This window comes from Podarcis erhardii, assembly GCF_964252035.2.
Source record: "Podarcis erhardii genome assembly, chromosome: 4".
In the NCBI taxonomy this organism is placed as follows: Eukaryota; Metazoa; Chordata; class Lepidosauria; order Squamata; family Lacertidae; genus Podarcis; species Podarcis erhardii.
In genome coordinates, this window is record NC_138508.1 from 80748998 (window position 1) to 80768025 (window position 19028).

General features: G+C 41.0%; 1 protein-coding gene across 2 annotated transcripts in view; it reads left to right on the plus strand.

Moving 5' to 3' along the window:
- The window catches only part of GAS6 (growth arrest specific 6), a 45731-nt gene that overhangs the window by 24710 nt on the left and 1993 nt on the right, over positions 1–19028 (plus strand). The window contains exons 5-14 of one of the 2 annotated variants that reach the window (XM_081858171.1): positions 974–1096; positions 2017–2139; positions 4596–4721; positions 6205–6326; positions 7190–7308; positions 8186–8375; positions 10956–11120; positions 11873–12041; positions 13976–14148; positions 16111–16339. In XM_081858171.1, coding sequence (XP_081714297.1) covers positions 974–1096; positions 2017–2139; positions 4596–4721; positions 6205–6326; positions 7190–7308; positions 8186–8375; positions 10956–11120; positions 11873–12041; positions 13976–14148; positions 16111–16339 — 1539 coding nt within the window. Of the gene's footprint in view, positions 1–973; positions 1097–2016; positions 2140–2758; positions 2971–4595; positions 4722–6204; positions 6327–7189; positions 7309–8185; positions 8376–10955; positions 11121–11872; positions 12042–13975; positions 14149–16110; positions 16340–19028 lie in introns of those variants that run through there. The other variant, XM_081858170.1, reaches the window with a different exon arrangement.

The window sequence follows — 19028 nt, forward strand, 5'->3', positions numbered from 1 at the left end:
CATGGGCTACTCTCTTCCCCTCCTTCCTTCCCTCCTTCCTCTGTTGCCCTCTCGCGTCTCTGCCTCCTAAAGGCTTGCACAGTTGTTGGTTGCAACTGCCCTGGCTGCAAGCTTCCCAAGCGAATGGTGCCTCTGGGACTGGCCAGGGGGTGCTGGTTGCTAGGAGCTGAGGTGGCCTTGGGAGTAAGCAAGCAAGTGGTTGAGGGAGCCAAACCAGCTAGTCTGCCAGCCCTTGCTTTTGGGAATGGACAGACAAGTAGGAGGCCAGGCAGGCAGGCACTGTGCGGGTCTTTCTTGTGCTTGCTGTGTGCAATGCCTGCCAGGGAGCTGAGTGCCCAGTCCTGAAAGGGAGCCTTTCCACCATGCAGGCCCAGCAGTGCCCATTGCTGCCTCCCAAAGTAAGGTACTAGCCTCACATTCACCTCTGGCCACTTTCCGCTGGGCCACTAAGGCTGGGGGCATCTCCTTCCCAGCCCCTGTAAGGCAGTGTTAGGAGGCAGCTCTCTGTGGGGCAGGGAGGGCAGCTCAGAGACCGGGGCAGTGGCGGCAGCTGCCCGGAGGACTCCCAAGGAGAGGAGAGGAGGCTGAGGAAACCCTCCACAAGGGAGGGTGTTTGAAAAAGGGTGAGAGGCTGCCAGCTCTGCAGGCAAGCGGTGACATAACTGGGCTCCTGAGCCCCACAGGGGTGCTGCAGAAAGTATGCAGTTGGTCAAATGAACCGCGGACTCCAAAAGGTTGAAAACCTCTGGCCTAAAAAACAGCGTCTTGTGGCAATGCAGTGTTGCCATCTTTCTTTACAAAACAACGCTAATAACTGCCTCCTTTCTCCATCAGTTTTTGTTTATAGAGGCAAACAGTGCATTTGCCACCTCCAGAATTTGTTTGAATGGTAATAGCAATATTGTCTTAAATAATTTGATTCCAGGGTAAAAGTTTTATGTGGTGTGTTTTCAACCCTTCCCTCCACCCCCAGATTTGCCAAATCAGTGTTTGCCTAGTCCATGTCATAAAGACGGTACGAAAACATGTGACGACTTGAAAGGCGGATTCCTTTGCCGCTGCAGACCAGGCTGGCGAGGAGAAAGATGCAATGAAGGTACGTCTTGTTTTGTGCTGCTTGTGGCTGTGTGTTCACGATGAGGATAATGAGATGGGGAATGGTTGCAGCTCAGTGCAGATGCTTTGCATGCAAACCTTCCCAGGGTCAGTACTACTACTACTACTAATTTATTTATTTATATGCTACCCACCTGACTGGGTTGCCCCAGCCACTCTGGGCAGCTTTCAGCAAATTTAAACATCAAACATACTAAAACACCAGACATTTAAAGTTTCCCTAAACAGGGCTGCCTTCAGATGTCTTCTAAAAGTCAGGTGCAGTTGTCAATTTCCTTGGCATCTGGTGGGAGGGCGTTCCACAGAGTGGGCGCCACTACCAAGAAGGCCCTTTGCCTAGCTCCCTGTAACCTCACTTCTCGCAATGAGGGAACTGCCAGAAGGCCCTCGGAGCTGAATCTCAGTGTCCAGGCTGAATGATGAGGGTTGAAATGCTCCTTCAGCTATACTGGGCCAAAGCTGTTTAGGGCTTTAAAAGTCAGCACCTACACTTTGAATCATGCTTGGAAATGTGCTAGCATCTGTAGGTAGTGGTGGAAAAGACTCTACTCTGAAATCCTTGAGAGTTGCTGCCAGTCGGTGTAAATCAGGGGTAGTGAATCCATCTCCCATGTGACAGATGCAGTCCCCGTGGCTTCTCCTTACCCTGCACAGAAATTGGGCTTGAAAACAACCTTTCATGGACACCAAAAGGAGGCTTTTTTCTATGGTGCAGGGTGAGTTTTGGAGATGAGTGTCTACAGCTGGGGTGGGATAAGTTTACCCTCCCCTCTCATGCACTCCAACTTTTCTGCTGAAAAACCCCCTTTCCCACATGACAGTGAAGTTTGAAAACAGCCATCTACTGTGTTTGCAGCACCGAAGTGAATACACCCAATATTTATTCTTTCTTATTTCCAGATATTAATGAATGTGCCGAGCAAAATGGTGGCTGTAGACATATCTGTTACAACACGCTTGGCAGCTATCGCTGTGCTTGTAATAATGGGTTTGAACTCATGGATGACAATAAAAGTTGCAAAGGTAAGATGTGAGTACAGAGTAAAGCTTAAACCACTTACACGAACTTCTTCCTGCATGTTGGTTCATTCACTCCTTTGCTGATTTAAAGCAAACCGATAGTTTGCTGATTCAGAAGAAATGCCAAACTAGGATTTGCATCAAACCAGGAAAGGAGGAATGCCAGGAGCAAGGAAGCAAGCGGAAGAGGAGGAAGCATGTGTTACGTCTGAACTGCCCCAATGATTTAAGCTCCCCTTTGTGGGAATTGAACATTTAGCAGAGTTTTGCAGAAGACAGCCCTGGGTTGTTTGACCCTTTAATTTGTTCCCTCCTGTGAAAACTACACAAGACCCTTAAATTTTAAAGAACGAATAACTTTTACTTAGTGTAGTTGCAGATACAGATTAAATATACTGTGCAGGTGGATATTTCTTAAATTGCTAATACAGGGTGCATAAACTGTTACAGACTATTCTACTCCGAGGCAGAAAGCAGCACAACATAGCATAGCTGCTGTAACAGTTAAAGACTGTTCAAGTAACTGCCATAACTGAACCAACTGCCATAACTGCCACAGAGCGTATGACATCACAGAGTTCTACAGCTCTTACAATTAACCCTTTACATGTCATGGGCATTTTGGATGCTAACATCCCACACCCTTATGTACTATGGGGCTATTATTATTTCATTTTGTTGTTAGTCATGACTCCAGTGCTTTTCCAGAAGCCTACTGCACAAACACCATTGGAATGAGTGAAAGCTCGATAACATCAACGTTATATGACAATTGCTCCCGAGAGGCACAGCCGTGTTGGCCTGTCATAGTAAAAATAGGGAGAGTGGGGGAAGGTGATGAGATAAGACAGGGGAGGGGATATATTAATTGAAAATGTATTGTATTGTAACTGTATTCTAACTTTTGAATATTTTTTTAAAGACAATTTTATTCTGCACAAGCTGTTCAAGTGAACTCTTTTGCATCTGATAAAATGGGTTCTAATCCATGAAAGACAAATCAACAATACATTTACCAGTCTTGGTGCCACAGGACACTCCGTTCTCTTTATTAGCATGTTGCCACTGACGGCTAAATTGAACTGTTGCTAATACTTCTTAGTTTCTTACAACTATGGCTTAAGATTCCAGTACGAAAAGCCAAGTGTGCATGTCTAGGCATGTCTGTCGTTATACCACAGAACTGTCCAGCACCATAGCAAAGTGGTGATTCACAAAGGATTTGCATGTTGGGTTGTGCCAGCGTGCCCCAGCTAACCAGCCTACTTTGACTCTGAAAAATAGTACCTTGTGAAGTGTGGATTTTTAAAGTTTTTCTATATATTGCATTGCATTAGCTCGTGAAATAGAGTTGAATTTGGAAATGTATGAATATTTCAACAATATTTGGTGAGAATCTTCCTTAGACTTATTCAAGAAATAGTGAACAGTGGCTAAGTAGCTGTAAGACTGGGGGTTTCTTTCCTGCCTGTGTTTTTAGTAAACTATGTAAGACTTCTGTCTTTTCAACAGAGTAATGCTGTTGTAGTCTGCATACGGAAAAAAACCCTGCCCCATACCCATTCTCTTTTGACAGCCTTTCTAACCTGGTGCCTATCAGATAGATAAGCACACACATGCACACATATATCTACAATTCCCATCAACCCTTACTCTTGGACATGGTGGCTCAAGCTACTGGGATTTGTAGCCCAAAATATCTGGAGGTACTAGGTTGGGGAAGGTTGTCCTATAGCGTAAGTTTCACTTGGTGCCTTCTAGTTGTTGCCAAACTACAACTCCCACCATCCCTGGCCATTGACCACGCTAGCTGGGGCTCTGCAGCTCCAGGATCAGCTCTATTAAACACACATTTTAAAATCCAGACCAAGAGAGTGGAAGGGGGTGCAGGCGACATCATTTTTCACACCCTGCTTTGCGAACAAAGGTCATATATGCTTCATGTTCTCGTTCACATTAGTATGCAATAGCGAATTTGGATATAAATCTGCTCAAGATCTGTGCGCATGATTCCATCAATAGAATCACATGCAGAAGCATCCTCCCGTGTGTGTGTGTGTGTGTGTGTGTGTGTGTGTGTGTTACTGGATTGAAAAGGCTTTGAAAATATGTTTTCATTTTTTCCTCAGCAAAACAAACAGTTTGTCATTTCCTAATTCTGTGATCCTTTTGGTCCCACAAATTCTGACCTTACTTTATATTGCTGTCACATTTTTCCTGTGATTTTTTTCGATGTTTCCTCTCTCAATAATGTGGTAGCATTTTACCCAAGGTGCTATACAGCTTACAAAACAGCAGCTTCTGGTTTCTGGGAAGACTGAAGTCATTTCCTATTTCTATTATTTAGTTGTAACAATGGAATGAGAATTGACTCTGGACCAAGATGGAACTTGGGAACGATAGGCATTGAAAGAATGTTGACATTCTGATTATTGCTGTTGATTTTTGTTCCTTTTCAGATATAGATGAATGCACAGTATCACCAGGTATCTGTGGAGAAGCTCAGTGTAAAAACGTGATCAGCTCTTATTCATGTGTCTGTGATGATGGCTATGTTTATGATGATGTCAGAAAGGTTTGTGAAGGTTAGTAGATGGAATTAATTCCACAAAGATAATTCTGAGGCTTGATAGATTGCTGTCGTAAAGTCCCCCCCCCGCCTCGATAGTTATTTTTAAGTTTTTAGGGCAGTGATTTCCAAATTCCTCCCTCACCCTTGACCGCTTGAAAATTTCTGGTGGTCTTGCTGAACCTTTTAAAGATTTTTTGCGCTTTGTAGCAATTATAATGTGGGGCGCAAGATGTGGTATGATTTTAATTCTCTTTGTATTGCTTCTTTTATTTCATATGTTGCATTTTTTATATTACAGTTTGCCTTCCAAAGAATTCAAACTAATATAATAAAATGCAATATAAGAAATAAAAGACAATTGAAATACAGTTTAAAATCCATGTTAATATGGAATGTGGACAGTGCTGTGTACCACCTGTATGAATCCATGGTCCGTGAACTACAGTTTGGGAACCCTTGTTCTAGAGACCTGCTATCTTTTGAATATTTTTTAGCATCATCAAAAAAATTGGCCTCATTTGTTTACTTGAATTAAGCATGCATGAGACATTGTGGCCATGGCCTTTTCTTTGGATAGCGACCATTCAGCACTGATAATGCTGCAAACAGGTTGCCTCATAATACCCCTAAAGATGCAGTATTCTGAGTCTTCCCCTTGCAGAATGCCAATACATAACCAACAATGAGTCTTGGAAGGTTCCCCTGGTGGACAAAATTAACAACCAATTTTAGCCCAAAAAATTTTCAGCAATCTCCTTCCACTAGGGTGGAACTAGGGTGACTAGGGAGAACTTGGTATTATGAAGCAATCCCTTTTGCATAATGTCATAAACATACTACGCAATTTCAGAGATCAGTAGATAGACATGGAATAGGACAAACTGAATCATATTAGCATCCTGGCCATGCTTTCTATGCTTTCACTAACCCATTTTTTAGCACTGATCTTGGAGTGTGGCTTTCATTCCTGGATCTCAAAATTAGTATCCCCAGTCTCACCTCTGATCCCTTTATGATTCATCCACAATTTTACAATACAGGCAGGACCCAACCAAATGATTCATTGGAGAAGTGTGAGATTATATAGAATTAGGGACTTTTATGACAATGGCATACCCCTAACAGGTGAACAACTGTCAACAAAATTGGGGAAGAAGAGGGAGTGTTGGCTTTATAGGCACCAGATCACCCACTTTGTCACCGCCCCAAATTGTCCTTTTGCAATCCACCAGACCCTTGACTCCATTCAGAATTGTAATACTCATTGCAACTCCAGAGTCCCCCCAAAATGCTGTCTGTCATATATGAAATTATTGATGCTATTAAAGCAGAACACCTTGAGTGCCCTATGTTCCCCTCCACCTGCCCCAGAGGGAATAAGACATGCTAGATATTGCTTTTGGACAACAGTTGTTATTGCTGTTTTTAAGCCTAGCATATTAAAAAGGAATGTAAGAATCTGCGTCTCTGCTTTCTCCATTGTTGCTGGAGTATAGATGTGGACGAGTGTGAACAGAAATATTGTGAGCAAGCATGTGTCAATTTGCCAGGAAGTTACAGCTGCCACTGCAATGGAAGAGGTGGAGTAAAACTTTCCAAGAACATGAACACCTGTGAGGTAGCTTTCTTACTTCTGTTCAACAAGATAAGAATGAAAGAATGCAGTCCCAAAGCTTTGAAACAACTCTTTACAAAGGGGAATAGTCCAACTGGCTCAGACTCCCCAAGACTGGAGGCAAACCCATTAAAAGACCAGCATAACTTCAATAACAGTGTGTGCCTACAGTGGATTTCAGTTCCAGGAATGTAATTAACTTGGTATTTGTTGCCTGCTTTCTCCTCCCTCCCCTTAGTTCTCAAAAGGAAATATTAAATAGGAACATAGGAAGCTGCCTTTTTTCAGGGCATGCTGTTTGTTTATCTAGCTTATAATTGTCTATTCTGCTTGAGAGCAGCTCTCCAGGGTTTTCACCGGACATGCCAGGGTTTGAACCTGGGACCATCTGCTTGTGCCCGCTCACTGAGCTGCATCATAATCAACTTATTCTTCTTTAGCTGTGTCTAAACATACATTTCTATGCCCAAACTCAGTGTGGAAGTAGGTGACCGCTTAATCTGCAGTTGCTAACTGGAATGAGGAGGGATTGTTGGGAGTAGACTCAGCTATACAGTTGCAGATAAAACGTTTTAGGTGTGTTGTAAAGTGTGATATACAAATGTTACATTAGATAGCAATGGTGAAGTATGGCAAATTCAATATATTTTTCAAAATGTTTTTTTAAAAAGTATTTTCACAGCGTTTTTTATATGTGTGTAGATTCCACCTGTGTGACTGTAGTCCCCTGGTTACTATTGGACAGTTGCAGTGGCATTGAATTATCAGTGTTTTGAAGATAAAAGAAATAAAAGAAAATCACTGTTTCTAAACCTTGTCTTAAAGTTTTATGTCTGTATATGTGTGATTTGCTTTTCTTCCTGCAGGACATTTTGCCCTGTGTATCTTTCGCTGCTGCAAAAAGCGTTAAATCCCTCTATCTTGGAAGAATGTTTAGTGGCACACCTGTTATCAGACTACGTTTTAAAAGAAAACAACCAACGCGGTGAGAATCCATTTTTAATTAAAGAGGAAAGGTCTTTTCTAAACATATGCTAAACTGAGGGATAGGTATGGGCTAAAACAGATTATCTTTCTATGATCAATAACTTGCTGTCACTATTGTAGACTGAATTCTAGAAAAGTATTTGTGGCTACAGACAGACAGTACAGTGGTACCTCTGGTTGCGAACAGGATCCGTTCCAGAGCCCCGTTTGCAACATGAGCAGAACGCAACAGTTGTGTGTGTGTGTGTTGCTATTCGCCGCTTCTGCGCATGTGTGTGATGTCATTTTGCACGTCTGTGCATGCGTGAGCGGCAAAGCCCGGAAGTAACCCTTTCTGGTAGTTCCGGGTCGCCGCAGGATGCAAATTGAAAGCAAACGTAACATGAGGTATGACTGTATGGTCTTTTGTAGGCAGCAGTCATGACACTTGCAGTCCCATGTCACAATAACATAGTGTTCATAAGCAGACATGGGGAGCCTGTGGCTTCTCAGATATTTCTGGACTAAAGATTCCACATACCTGACTATCAGCCATACTGCATAAGATTGATGGGAGTTGGAGTCCAGTAATACTTGGAGGACAACAGATTTCCCTATTCCGTTCTTTAAGGTACTACAGGATTCTGCAGTCATGTTTGTCACTTAAGTGGACAAACCCCTACCATTTCTTGGCATGCCTTTGGATGATGTCTGCACCCTTGTATGTGTGTGCACTTACGAATGGCAGCTGTCATTGACAATGTGATTATATATCCTTTATAGTCAGTACCTGCATCTCTGAAATGAATCACTTAGATGGAAAGCACACTATGTTTCCTGCTTCCTGAAACACTGCACAAATAACTGATTTTTATTTCTTGTATCCTTGTGGCCAGACTTGTGGCTGAATTCGACTTTAGAACCTTTGATCCTGAAGGCATCCTTTTCTTTGCTGGAGGCCATCGAGACAGTACGTGGATCGTCTTGGCTTTGCGCAATGGACGGCTAGAGTTGCAGCTGAAGTACAATGGAATAGGCCGTGTGACCAGCAGTGGACCAATGATCAACCATGGAATGTGGCAGACAGTGGGTATAGTACAGGCTGCTGTTCTCATGCCTTATAACTCTTTAAATCCCACACCTCCCAACTGTTTATTTAGAGCTCTCTGTATTTCTCAAATGATGAATTCTGACACCTAATATTTTAATGCAGAGTATTGTTTTATTTTTCTATAACATGGTGTCAATTGCTAACCCCTAAAGGACACTTCAAGAAATACTAAAAGCATTGCTTTTTTAAAAAAATTGGAAGGATTCTTGAATATTATTGTGTGCAAGAGAGAGAGACTCCTTATTTGTTAAGGAACTAATGGATAAAACACATCCTTTGCAGTGCTTTCCTCATAATTCCAGTTACGCCCATTCATGTCTGGTTCAGTTCCTGAACTACCATCAAAACAAACAGTTTCCTCCATTCAGTGGAGCAAACTGAATATAGTTTGTTTGTGTGTATGCATTATAGGAGGAATTCATCGCCATGCTGTTAGAAATGTTCTATCAGTGCCAAGATTTCTGCTTGCCCAGCAGAACCATCTCTCTTCTCCCCTCTGCATGTGGTTCTAGGGGTTCTCCCAACGCTGCCCAGAACCAAAGGACCAGGAGGAAAAGGGGAGGAAGCCTTACTGCACTAGTGGATGTGCTTGCACGGGCTTCAACTAGCAGGACCAGTTAATTAAATCTGGCCCAAAATAGGGGGGGAGGGATAATACCTTAACAGTATAGAGTGCTCTCATGTATGTAAAATGATGGATTAGTTAAATGTTTTTTGTTTATAAATAGTTTAGACTTACTGTAATGCAGCTAACATGCACAGGCTTGTCAGCTGCAGCAGTAAAACCAGAATTTCTGGGTTACATAATGAACATCTTGACCAAAAAAACCTCATTGTAAAGTAATGCCAGCCTACAAAACCAAAAAAGAAAACATTGCATTTATCAAAATTAATTCCAGATTTTTACTGCATTGATTGGTAAAGCGATGAATTTGTATGATATCATTGTGGTTGTGTGTGTAGAATCCGGTGCTTTTAGTACTGGATGGAAGAAATGTGGACTGGCAAATGCAATTATTTTGTAATTTGATGTAATTGCAAGAGCTTTTCTGATAGACTAGGAAGTAGTTTTAATCCCTGTTAATCTTCTTTACTCTGCCAAAAATTGTTCCTTTAGTTGCACTGTTGTACTTGATGACTTGTAATTCATGTTCTTCCTCATAGTTCTGCATAAAAACGATCAAGCAAAAAAACTCCACAAGTGATGTATAAATGTTGATGCCCATGAGGCTTGGTATATCTTCTTGGGGTTTTTTGGTAAATAGGATCAGGTGTTAAGAACAAAAATAAAAAGCCAGAGCAAATTTGTAAATATCTACCTATATGCTGTTAGAAGAAAAAGGAACAGTTCTTTGCAGTCGGTTGTATTCATCCACCTAGAATTCGTTGACTTGGATTGCTCCCAAAGCTTCCCCTAAAACTACTGTATTTGTGAGTTTGAGGTCTTTCTCCAAACGCCTTTCCCTTTTAAAACATTTTGTTGGAGTTATGCAGTCCTTCAGGTGTCCCCTCCCCTTCTTCCCATTGTGTGTGTGTCTTTAAAAATGTTACCATCTCCACTTGCCATGTTTCATATGATCCTCATCCCTGTGTAACATAGTCTGGTGTTTGCTGCTTGGGCTCCTTTGGGAGATAGGGCAGGAAATCAATAAGCAAGCAAGCTTCTACATGGGCTGCTTCCTGGTACATGCAGGCTGAACATTTCCACTTTGCTTCTTTGTTAGCCAAACAGGGAAACCACCTTGCTGCAGCTGCCTTGGTGCTTACGCTTGAACCAGCACATGTGATTTGTTTCTCCCAAACAAACCATTCTCAGGAAGTCAACAACAAATCTTGGATTCAGATCATGGTTTGTCTGGAAAGAAACAAGCCTGAATCATTGGTTCAGACTTAACACTAAGCCTGCCATTCCATGGTTTGTTTTCCTATTTGAGGGCAGCAGCAAAGCAAGGATCTTGTGCTGTGGCAGAGAAATCAAAGGAATGCACTGGAGCAATCAGATGGCCATCAAACAGGATTTCATCCTAAAAGAGAAGCCATATTCCTCACACATGCCACAGCTCCTACATGGTGCAAGACTACATGGTGCATACCTTCCTATAAGATATGACACAGAACTCTGCCTCCATAACCCATTGTACTCTCTCAGGTGCAGAGGTTGGGGCTGGTTCCCAGGGTAAAGGGATTAAGAACTTACCTTGCAGTAGTGTTGGAAACTACGAACTATATGGTCTTCTTCCTTTGCATCATAGTCCAGATGCAAATATAAAACTGCCATAGCATTCTGTAATACTGCCTTCACTTTTGCACATAAATTGGGCTTGCTTATTGTACATGAAAAGCCAAAGGAGGCTTGATCATAGCTATGTGAACTGTGTCCTAAATTTCTGGAGAGACAAGAATGCTTTGTTACTACATGATGATGTGATGTTAGCTCCCTCACCTTTTTTTTCCTTTTCTTTTGTGGATGCCCTTTGTATCATGCAGGTACTAAACTTCTGAACTAAACCAAACTTCTGAACCTGTTTGTATCTCTCTCCCCCCCCCCCCTTCAGATATCTGTGGAAGAGCTGGAGAGAAGTTTGGTTATAAAAGTCAATAAGGATGCAGTTATGAAGATAGCTGTCTCAGGAGATTTGTTTACTCTGGACAGAGGACTTTATCAGCTGAACCTAACAGTGGGAGGTGTTCCTTTTAAGACTAAAGATCTTGTCCAGCCTGTAAGTAGTACTGTTAAGTATATATAGGGAGTAATCCACTGGTGTGAGGTGGTCAGCTGGCAGCCCATAGGTCAGATCCAGACTCTGAATCAAATTCATTTGGTTTCTGGCATTCTTATTGAATTTGTATTTAAGCTGTGATGAGATGCCCAATTTCTCTCATAAGATAAAATGTTCCAATTCTCTTTTTGATTTTGTATGTTGTGTTGTGGGTATTCCTGGGCTCAGGTGTTCTGGACAGTGGAGTCCTCCTTTATGGATTAGCCTTTCCCCAACTTGGTGCCCTCCAGATGTCAGTGTTCAGTAAGGGATGAATTCCCATTAGCATCTACAAACATCTATTAGCCCCTCTCCTCGTTGTCTTTCCCTCCTAAACTAAAAAGCCTCTTGTGTTTTAGCCTTTTATCATAGGGAAGCTGCCATATTTTTTTTCCATTACTGTGATACCCTGTTTGAGATAGGTTGACATGGATTGTACACAGTGTTCCTAGTGCGGCTGTACCACAGATTTATATAATGATTCGTTTTAACATAAGGCCATCTCAGTATCTTTGAAAGACATAACCTGACTTTTTGGATTTGCTGTTACTTTATGAATTTATTGCTTTTCTGTGCCCTACCTTGGCAATATTTATATTTAAGAGAGGTATTCAAGTCTTTAAAAAATAATTTATAAAATGTTTTTAACCCATATCCCTCATTACAAATTCAGCAAAAAACTGAAAGTAAAGCCATGCACTTAATCTTGTTAGATTAACCCAAGAATGGACGGGTGCATGAGGGGCTGGAATTGGCTGAATGGCGAGGATATGACCATCCAAGAGACAGTGAGAGTGAATGATAAGATGCAGTGCTTTGCGGTTGCAGGAAGAGGCTCCTTCTACCCTGGCAATGGTTTTGCTGTGTTTAATTTCAGCTATGGTAAGTGTCTGGTAGTATTATGCTGCAGAAAATACACATTTAAATTTTGCAGAGAAAGAGAATCAGTTGAGGAGTGCTGTCTTAAAATTGCCATATCCTCTTCATAAAAAAGCTCAACCTGAAATAGAGCTTCAAGTAGTAAAAGAGAAAAAATGTTAGGTATATTAAACCCCGCACAATATAGAAAACTCTGCTTTACTTTTTGCTGCTTGCACTTCACAGTGTGTTTTTATATTTCACTTCGGACTTTTGTTGGTCAGGTCAAAGCCTTCCATGATTTGTTATCTGGTGAAACATTCCCTATGGGTTAAAATGCAATGGTGAGGGTCATTTCTGGCCCTCTGGCAGTGTTGATTACACTGAGAGTCGATGTGGTCACCTTCTCAGTGACATGTGCTGAGTTGAGACTAATAATCCTGCACAGACTGAACACAGTAGAGGCCTTTAGGAAGGTGATTTACATACACATCTGTTTCAGCCAAGATTGAACTTGGCATTTGCTCCCTGAACATATACTATACTGTGTTATTTCAATGTTACTCACAAGAAGAAAGTTTAATGTGGAAGTGCATACCCAAAAAGACTATCTAAAATTAATGGGTCAAGCGAAACCTTGGCATTTAAAATCAGATGTTACTATATGCATGCATAAATACTTGTGTGCATGGATAGATAGAAAGAAAGATATAAAAGGCTTTAAAAAGCAGTTTAAAATATATAATTGTTGTACGGGATCATTTCTTTCTGTGTAGTAGTTGCATCTTTAAATAGGTTGTTTTAAATTCTCCTCCCTAAATTTAGCAATGCAAAGTACAAAAAAAAGTTAATTCAGTATATTGTATACATATGCTATCAACCCCCTAGGCTCTTTTGAAAGCAAGGATGGGATAGGAATTCAAATAAAAATAAATAAAAAGCTATTACTGTAATACATTTTTCAGCAAGGGTTTTTTGTTTTTTTTTTAAAGGGCACCAGATGCCCTATTAAGGAAATTAACAAGCTAATATTTTATAGAGGATAGATGATCAGTTGACAGATTATTATTATTATTATTATTATTATTATTATTATTATTATTTATTACCCAGAGAAGTCCCTTCCTTTGGGGTTATAAAACATACTGGTGAATCTCTGTGATATTGACCTGTCTCCAAGCCAGATGCCTGATCTATCTCTCCTTTGTTGTACATGCAGACAGGTATCAGTCAGACTGCTTTCCACAATCCCAGGTGTGCTGGGTGATTTGACTCATCCTGTCCCCATGACCCTTTATAGCAGGAATTATCAGCAGTGAGCACCACAAATTTTCCATAGTGAATTGTGCCACAACAACAAGGAAGATTAAAATGTGCCGCAAATAGTAGCCCTGCAAAAGACGTTCTGCTCCCAGTTTAATAACTGACATTTTAAAAAACAAAACAAATTGTGCTAGTTTGGTATCCATTCACAAAGCATAACACTGAAATAAGTGAGAACAGAACCTGGGGCTACAATTAGGTCATGTGGACCACGTTCTATTTATACATTTATATTGCTGTGAGTTTTGTGAAAGTCATCTTGTTTTCCTCTTGGGTTCGTTGATATCAGATCACTCAATTACTTCCTAAAGCTCAGGGCTGATACAGAAGCTGGATGACTCACATTGAAGGATCCCCAAGTACTGCGAGTTGATAGCCTCTGGCAATCAGAAGTCTCCCTGTTGATTAAAAAGCTTAACCTTGGCTTCAAGCAATCTACAAGGCCATAGCACTTTCTGTAAGATGGATGAAACAGAGCAGTTAAAATAGTTTCGTATGGAAAGGCACTCTCCTTTATACTGGTGATTTAATAATATGTAGCTATCTGTCCCGTCCCCCCCTCAGACGAGGAAATCTTATCTGTGCTTGACTATTTGAAACTTTTATGTACCTAAGTTCTGTTTTTCTTTCTGTAGCCCAACCACTTGACACCAATGAAACAGTGAAGCAATGGGAAGTAAAAGTAAATATTCTGATTCGACCAGCCACAGATACTGGGGTGCTCTTTGCCCTCATCAGCAGTGAAGCAACAGTCCCCTTATCGGTGGCTCTGATTGACTATCATTCCACCAAGAAACTTAAACAACAGGTAAATATGTATTTTAGTTTTTTGTTTTCATTTGGTGTATCACTGAGGTTTTTAGGACCAGGATGAGAAGGCAGCATGCCAGACTAAAGATGCAATTCCAATAGTTATGTTTTCTACACACACACACACCACCATCTTTCTTTATCCTCCATCCAGGCATCCAAGAGGCATTATCAGGGTTCAAGGACCCATTCCAGCCAAAAACCCACAAAAAAGGGAGGGTATGAGGGAGGGCTAGAGAAACATGTGGCACAGAGGGAGTGGGTGTGTTCTGGGGAGAGTCCAGAGGGCTATATAGAAAGGATTGGAGGGCCACATTTATCCCCCAGGCCTGAGGTTCCCCACCTCAGACTTGATGTTCCCCACTTAATACTCCCAACAAATCAGGCATGAAAGTTTATTTTGCTAGATGTTACCTGATGCTGTTAGAGTTGAGAATAACACAAATAAGGAGGAAGGGAGTCACATCGCTGTGGTGAGGGACTGCTGCAAAACAGCAGCAAGTTTTCATAGGCCACAGAGTCCACACTGCCAGATGCATTACAATAGAATTTTATGGCTAGACACATAGAAAGCTGCCTTCATACTAGGCCAAACCTTTCTTCTATGTAGCTCAGTATTGTCTTCTGCAGTGACTGGCAGTGCCTTCTCCAGGATTCCAGGCAGGGGGCATTCCCAGCCCTACTGGAGATGCCATTGTGGATTGAACCTGGAACATAGGCATGCAAAGCAGATGCTCTATCACTGAGCGTTTTTGTTGTTGTTTAGTCGTTTCCGACTCTTTGTGACCCCATGGACCAGAGCACGCCTAAGGCCCCATAATTTAATTCACTGAGTTGCAACCTATGCCTTTTTGTTCCATTTTCTCTTTTGATAAATTGTGAATGGTTTTATTGAACTCAAGGGAGATACCGAAATTGTACCAGCAGATTTCCAACTATGCCCACAACATAATATATACATAAATTTAATTAATGGCCAGAGATGTATATCCATTAATAATGAAGTTTCACAAAGCAGAATACTAAAGTAGTGGGAACAGAACTTAGGGCTATGCTAATTAACTGAATAGAGTGATTAAGGCTGTGCTAGGCGCTGGATTTCACGGAATTCAGTGGAATCTACTTCTAGTAATCATGCCTCGAATCATACAGTCAGTGATTCTATACCCTCTTGCCTGAATTCAGTGGGGCTTTTTTCTGAGTAGAGATGTACAGGATTCTATTGTAAGGCTATAACCTTCATTGAATGTAGTGGGGCTTACCTCTGAGTAAACAGGCACTGGATTGTGTGTTGATGGGAGGGCGTTCCTTGACGCTAGTATTCAATGTTTAATAACAAGAAATAAATTCTTAGCGAGGAGCGTTTCACAGACCTAGACAGTGATGGTGGAAGAGGTAAAAAAATGAAAGATAACATCCACCTCCTCAGCTTGCTTTTCTTTGCTCATTTCACCCACCATAATTATGCAGGTCCCTTCTTGCCCATTTCTTATCGCCATAATAGCTAAAGTGGCATGTCCCATGTTCAGATGTAGTGCACCACTGGTTAACCACATTCTGTAGAACAAGCTGTGTTTGTTGGCTACTAGCTTAATGTCTTGCTTATGAGTTTTCCAGAAATATCTAGATAGCCACTGCAGTGCTAGAGACTAGATGGTTCTAGGACCTACCCAGCAAAGCAGTTCATGTGGTTAATGTACTGAGGAGAAACATTTGAATTCAAACAGAGTTAGACGTCGGCTAGTTTCAAAGCAAACCTTCCCATACCTTTTCTGCTGAGTGGGGATAAGTGTATTTGGGAGTGGTTGTCCACTACAATTTTGAACAATCCTTGCATTTGGTAATAGTATCTTAAGTTCCTCAAATATTTCTAAGGTAAGGTAAGTTGGTGCTATCTTTTCCTATAAATATCTATAACTTCCATTTTCTATCTCGTTCCTTATTCTTTCTTGCTATTCAGTTCATTGTCTTGGCAGTGAAGAACACAGTGGTGTGCAGACTGGCAGTAAGCATTTGTGATGAACAGGAACACTTGATTGACATCTCCATTGACAGAGGTCAAATATTGATGACTGTGGATGGCACTGCAGGACAGAGTGAACTAAGCCATTCACAGCTAGAAGAAAATTTGTCTCTCTTGGATAATTACCTGCAATCATCTGTGAAGACCTATGTGGGAGGATTGCCAGGTGAGTATCAAATGTTGCAGTCCAGAATGTAGACTGCCAAACAGTCACTAGAAGTGACCATGTTCTCCTTCTGCTTGGACAGCATTCACATGTCACAGTAAACTGTGGTTAATAGTTTACAATGAATCCACAGGTGACTCTCACTTTGCTTCTTATCTAGTACATACAGGAGCAACATACTATGATCCCTGTCTTGGTGATGCATCCAAACTAGGGACTGTGGTTTGTTTTGGTTTGAAGTTGGCTGCTTGTTAAACCAACCATAGTACGTTGGTTTGTGTTAAGCGGTTCATTGTGCCAGATAACACAACAAACGCAAACAGGTTAACGCAAACTGAAATCAAAAACTTCTGAAGTTGTCTTCCTGGCTGCAGTTGAGAAAAGAGGGGTTTCTGTGAGCCTGAGGTTTGCTGCAACTTGTTCCTGTCACAATAAAGCATGACTTGTTGTGACATCTATAGCCTGCCATTTGAAATTTTGCATGTTTGGAGAATGAAGCACAACTGAACCTGAGGGGTGTTTTTTATCAGGAAAGGATGGGAAAGGAAAATAGCATGTTCCCAAGCAGAAATCACAAATGTGATCATTATTCTAAATTGCATTCCATTGTAGTAAGTGAGGGTTGCTTAGATAAGGGGCCACATGGAACTATTGAAAGAGGAGGTAACATACATTTTATGTTCATGGAAGGCCAGAGAAATGTTCCTAGAAAGATTATACTACTTAAAGATTGGTATTATATAGATCTCCCTGTAAAGGCTAGCAGATCCTCCCTGTGATTCTAATGAGACAGGAGTGAAAGCTAACAATCCAGTCTGGCTGCTTCCAAGCACTTTGAATGCAAAGGTATAGTCCCTTTCATGTTGATGAATTAAATCTGGGCTATTTACACAAAATAGTGTTGGAATAAGATACTTCCTCAGTGTGGAAACAATATCAGGCATCACCCTTCGTTCTGTTTTCGGAGTGATAAAATCTGGTTGTCTGCTTTTAGAGACACAAGGGTTAAAATGTTTTGGTTTGCAGAGAAATTCTAGTGTACTGGGGGAGTGGAATGGAAATACCACCAGATGTCTGCATCTGCAGGAATGTTTCCTGCCCCACCCCACCAAAAATATTTTATGCTTCAGTTATTTTTCTCCCAAGTAGCCGGTGTCTTTTTGAGGAGTGCAGAGTTCTTCCTGACCTTTTTTTCTGGACATCAACCAAGCCCTAAGCAATAACTTCAGCAAGAGAAGGCATGGATTGTAAAGGATGCATGCATTTTCAGGCACAGTTCCAAGTGCTGGTCTTTAAAGTCCCACATAGCTTAGGATCAGCAAAGGTTAAAGGACTGATATTCCTGCTCTGATGTTGAGATCTTCTTCAGAAGCCCTTCTACAGGCCTTTGGAAGTGAGGGGAGCAGTGATATGAAAGAGGATGTGTTAGTGTTGGTGCCCTGGCTTGTCTTCCCCAGGAAGGCTTGCTTGGTAACTGAAGACCCTTCTCCTTTTTCTCTTTGTGCCCGGACCTTTTAGCTGTTTATTTTGATAGGTTTTTGAATCATTCTAGGCTCTGGTTTCAAACAGCTTTAATGCTGTTTGTTTTGGTTTTATTTAGCTAGTTTTATTATTCAATATTGAAGAGCAAGAAACGTATAAATTAATAAATGTCTATGGAAAGTCTCTCATCTCTCAGTGCATGCAAATCTGGAAAGCTCTAAGCATGCAAAATGGATGGATCTTGCCCAATAGGTTACTTTTTCAGTTTTAACTATTGTCCATTGGTGGTGCTTTAGGGAATATGACAGCAGCATAATTTGAATAGTAGAATATATTTAATAAATACTACATATCTGTTCAGTTTTTCTACATGGTAGCTCAGCTTAGTACAATGTGCCCACAGGGATCCTTCATCTCATCAGCTCTTCCTTTTTATATTTTGTGTCTTTTTCTGCAGTGGCCCCTTTGTTAGTTGCAAAGTCTTTTCCTAAAGTAGTTTTTTCTTCTTCTTCTTCAAAAAAAAGGGTAGTTAAGAGGCAAAATGCAATCCCACTGATAATTTTTTACCTAATTATACCTTAAAATCCCCCCCAAATTTACTTTTATTAGAATGCTAGTGGTATTGCTGCAAAAGGTGTCATGTGGTTTTCTTAAATCAATGCATTTTTTTTAGTTTCCTCCACAGAAGCATTTTGTTTAAGCCAATTTTTGTTACATTAGATGTCAATGCATTGTTTGTTTGTTTGTTTGTTTGTTTGTTTGTTTTTTTACATAACCTCCAGAGCACATAATACTTACCTTTTTTTGCAAATTTTACGTTTGCCAACTTTTGATCAAAGTCTTGTAGTTGTGTCTTTAACAGAACCCTGCTCTGCAGGAATCTGCAGGCTGTGTTTCTCTTTGCCACAAAAGGTTCACTGTTAATTCCTGCAGATCCAGCTTGTGTTACAGGCAAGGCCACACAGGAACGGCTACAGAGGTTGTTAGGTCAAAAACTGAAACCATGGTGTGTGCGTGCAAATGTGAGTGAGAGAATGATTCTCTGCAGATTAAATTGCAGGTGGATTATAAATTAGACATAGCAGTAATGTTGATATAAGCTGATTTCTTCATGTATTGGCTTATACTAAAATCCTCTCTCTCTCTTCCTGCTTCAGTGTTTACATGGATACTGGTAGGCATCTAATAAAAGATTTTTACCAATTCC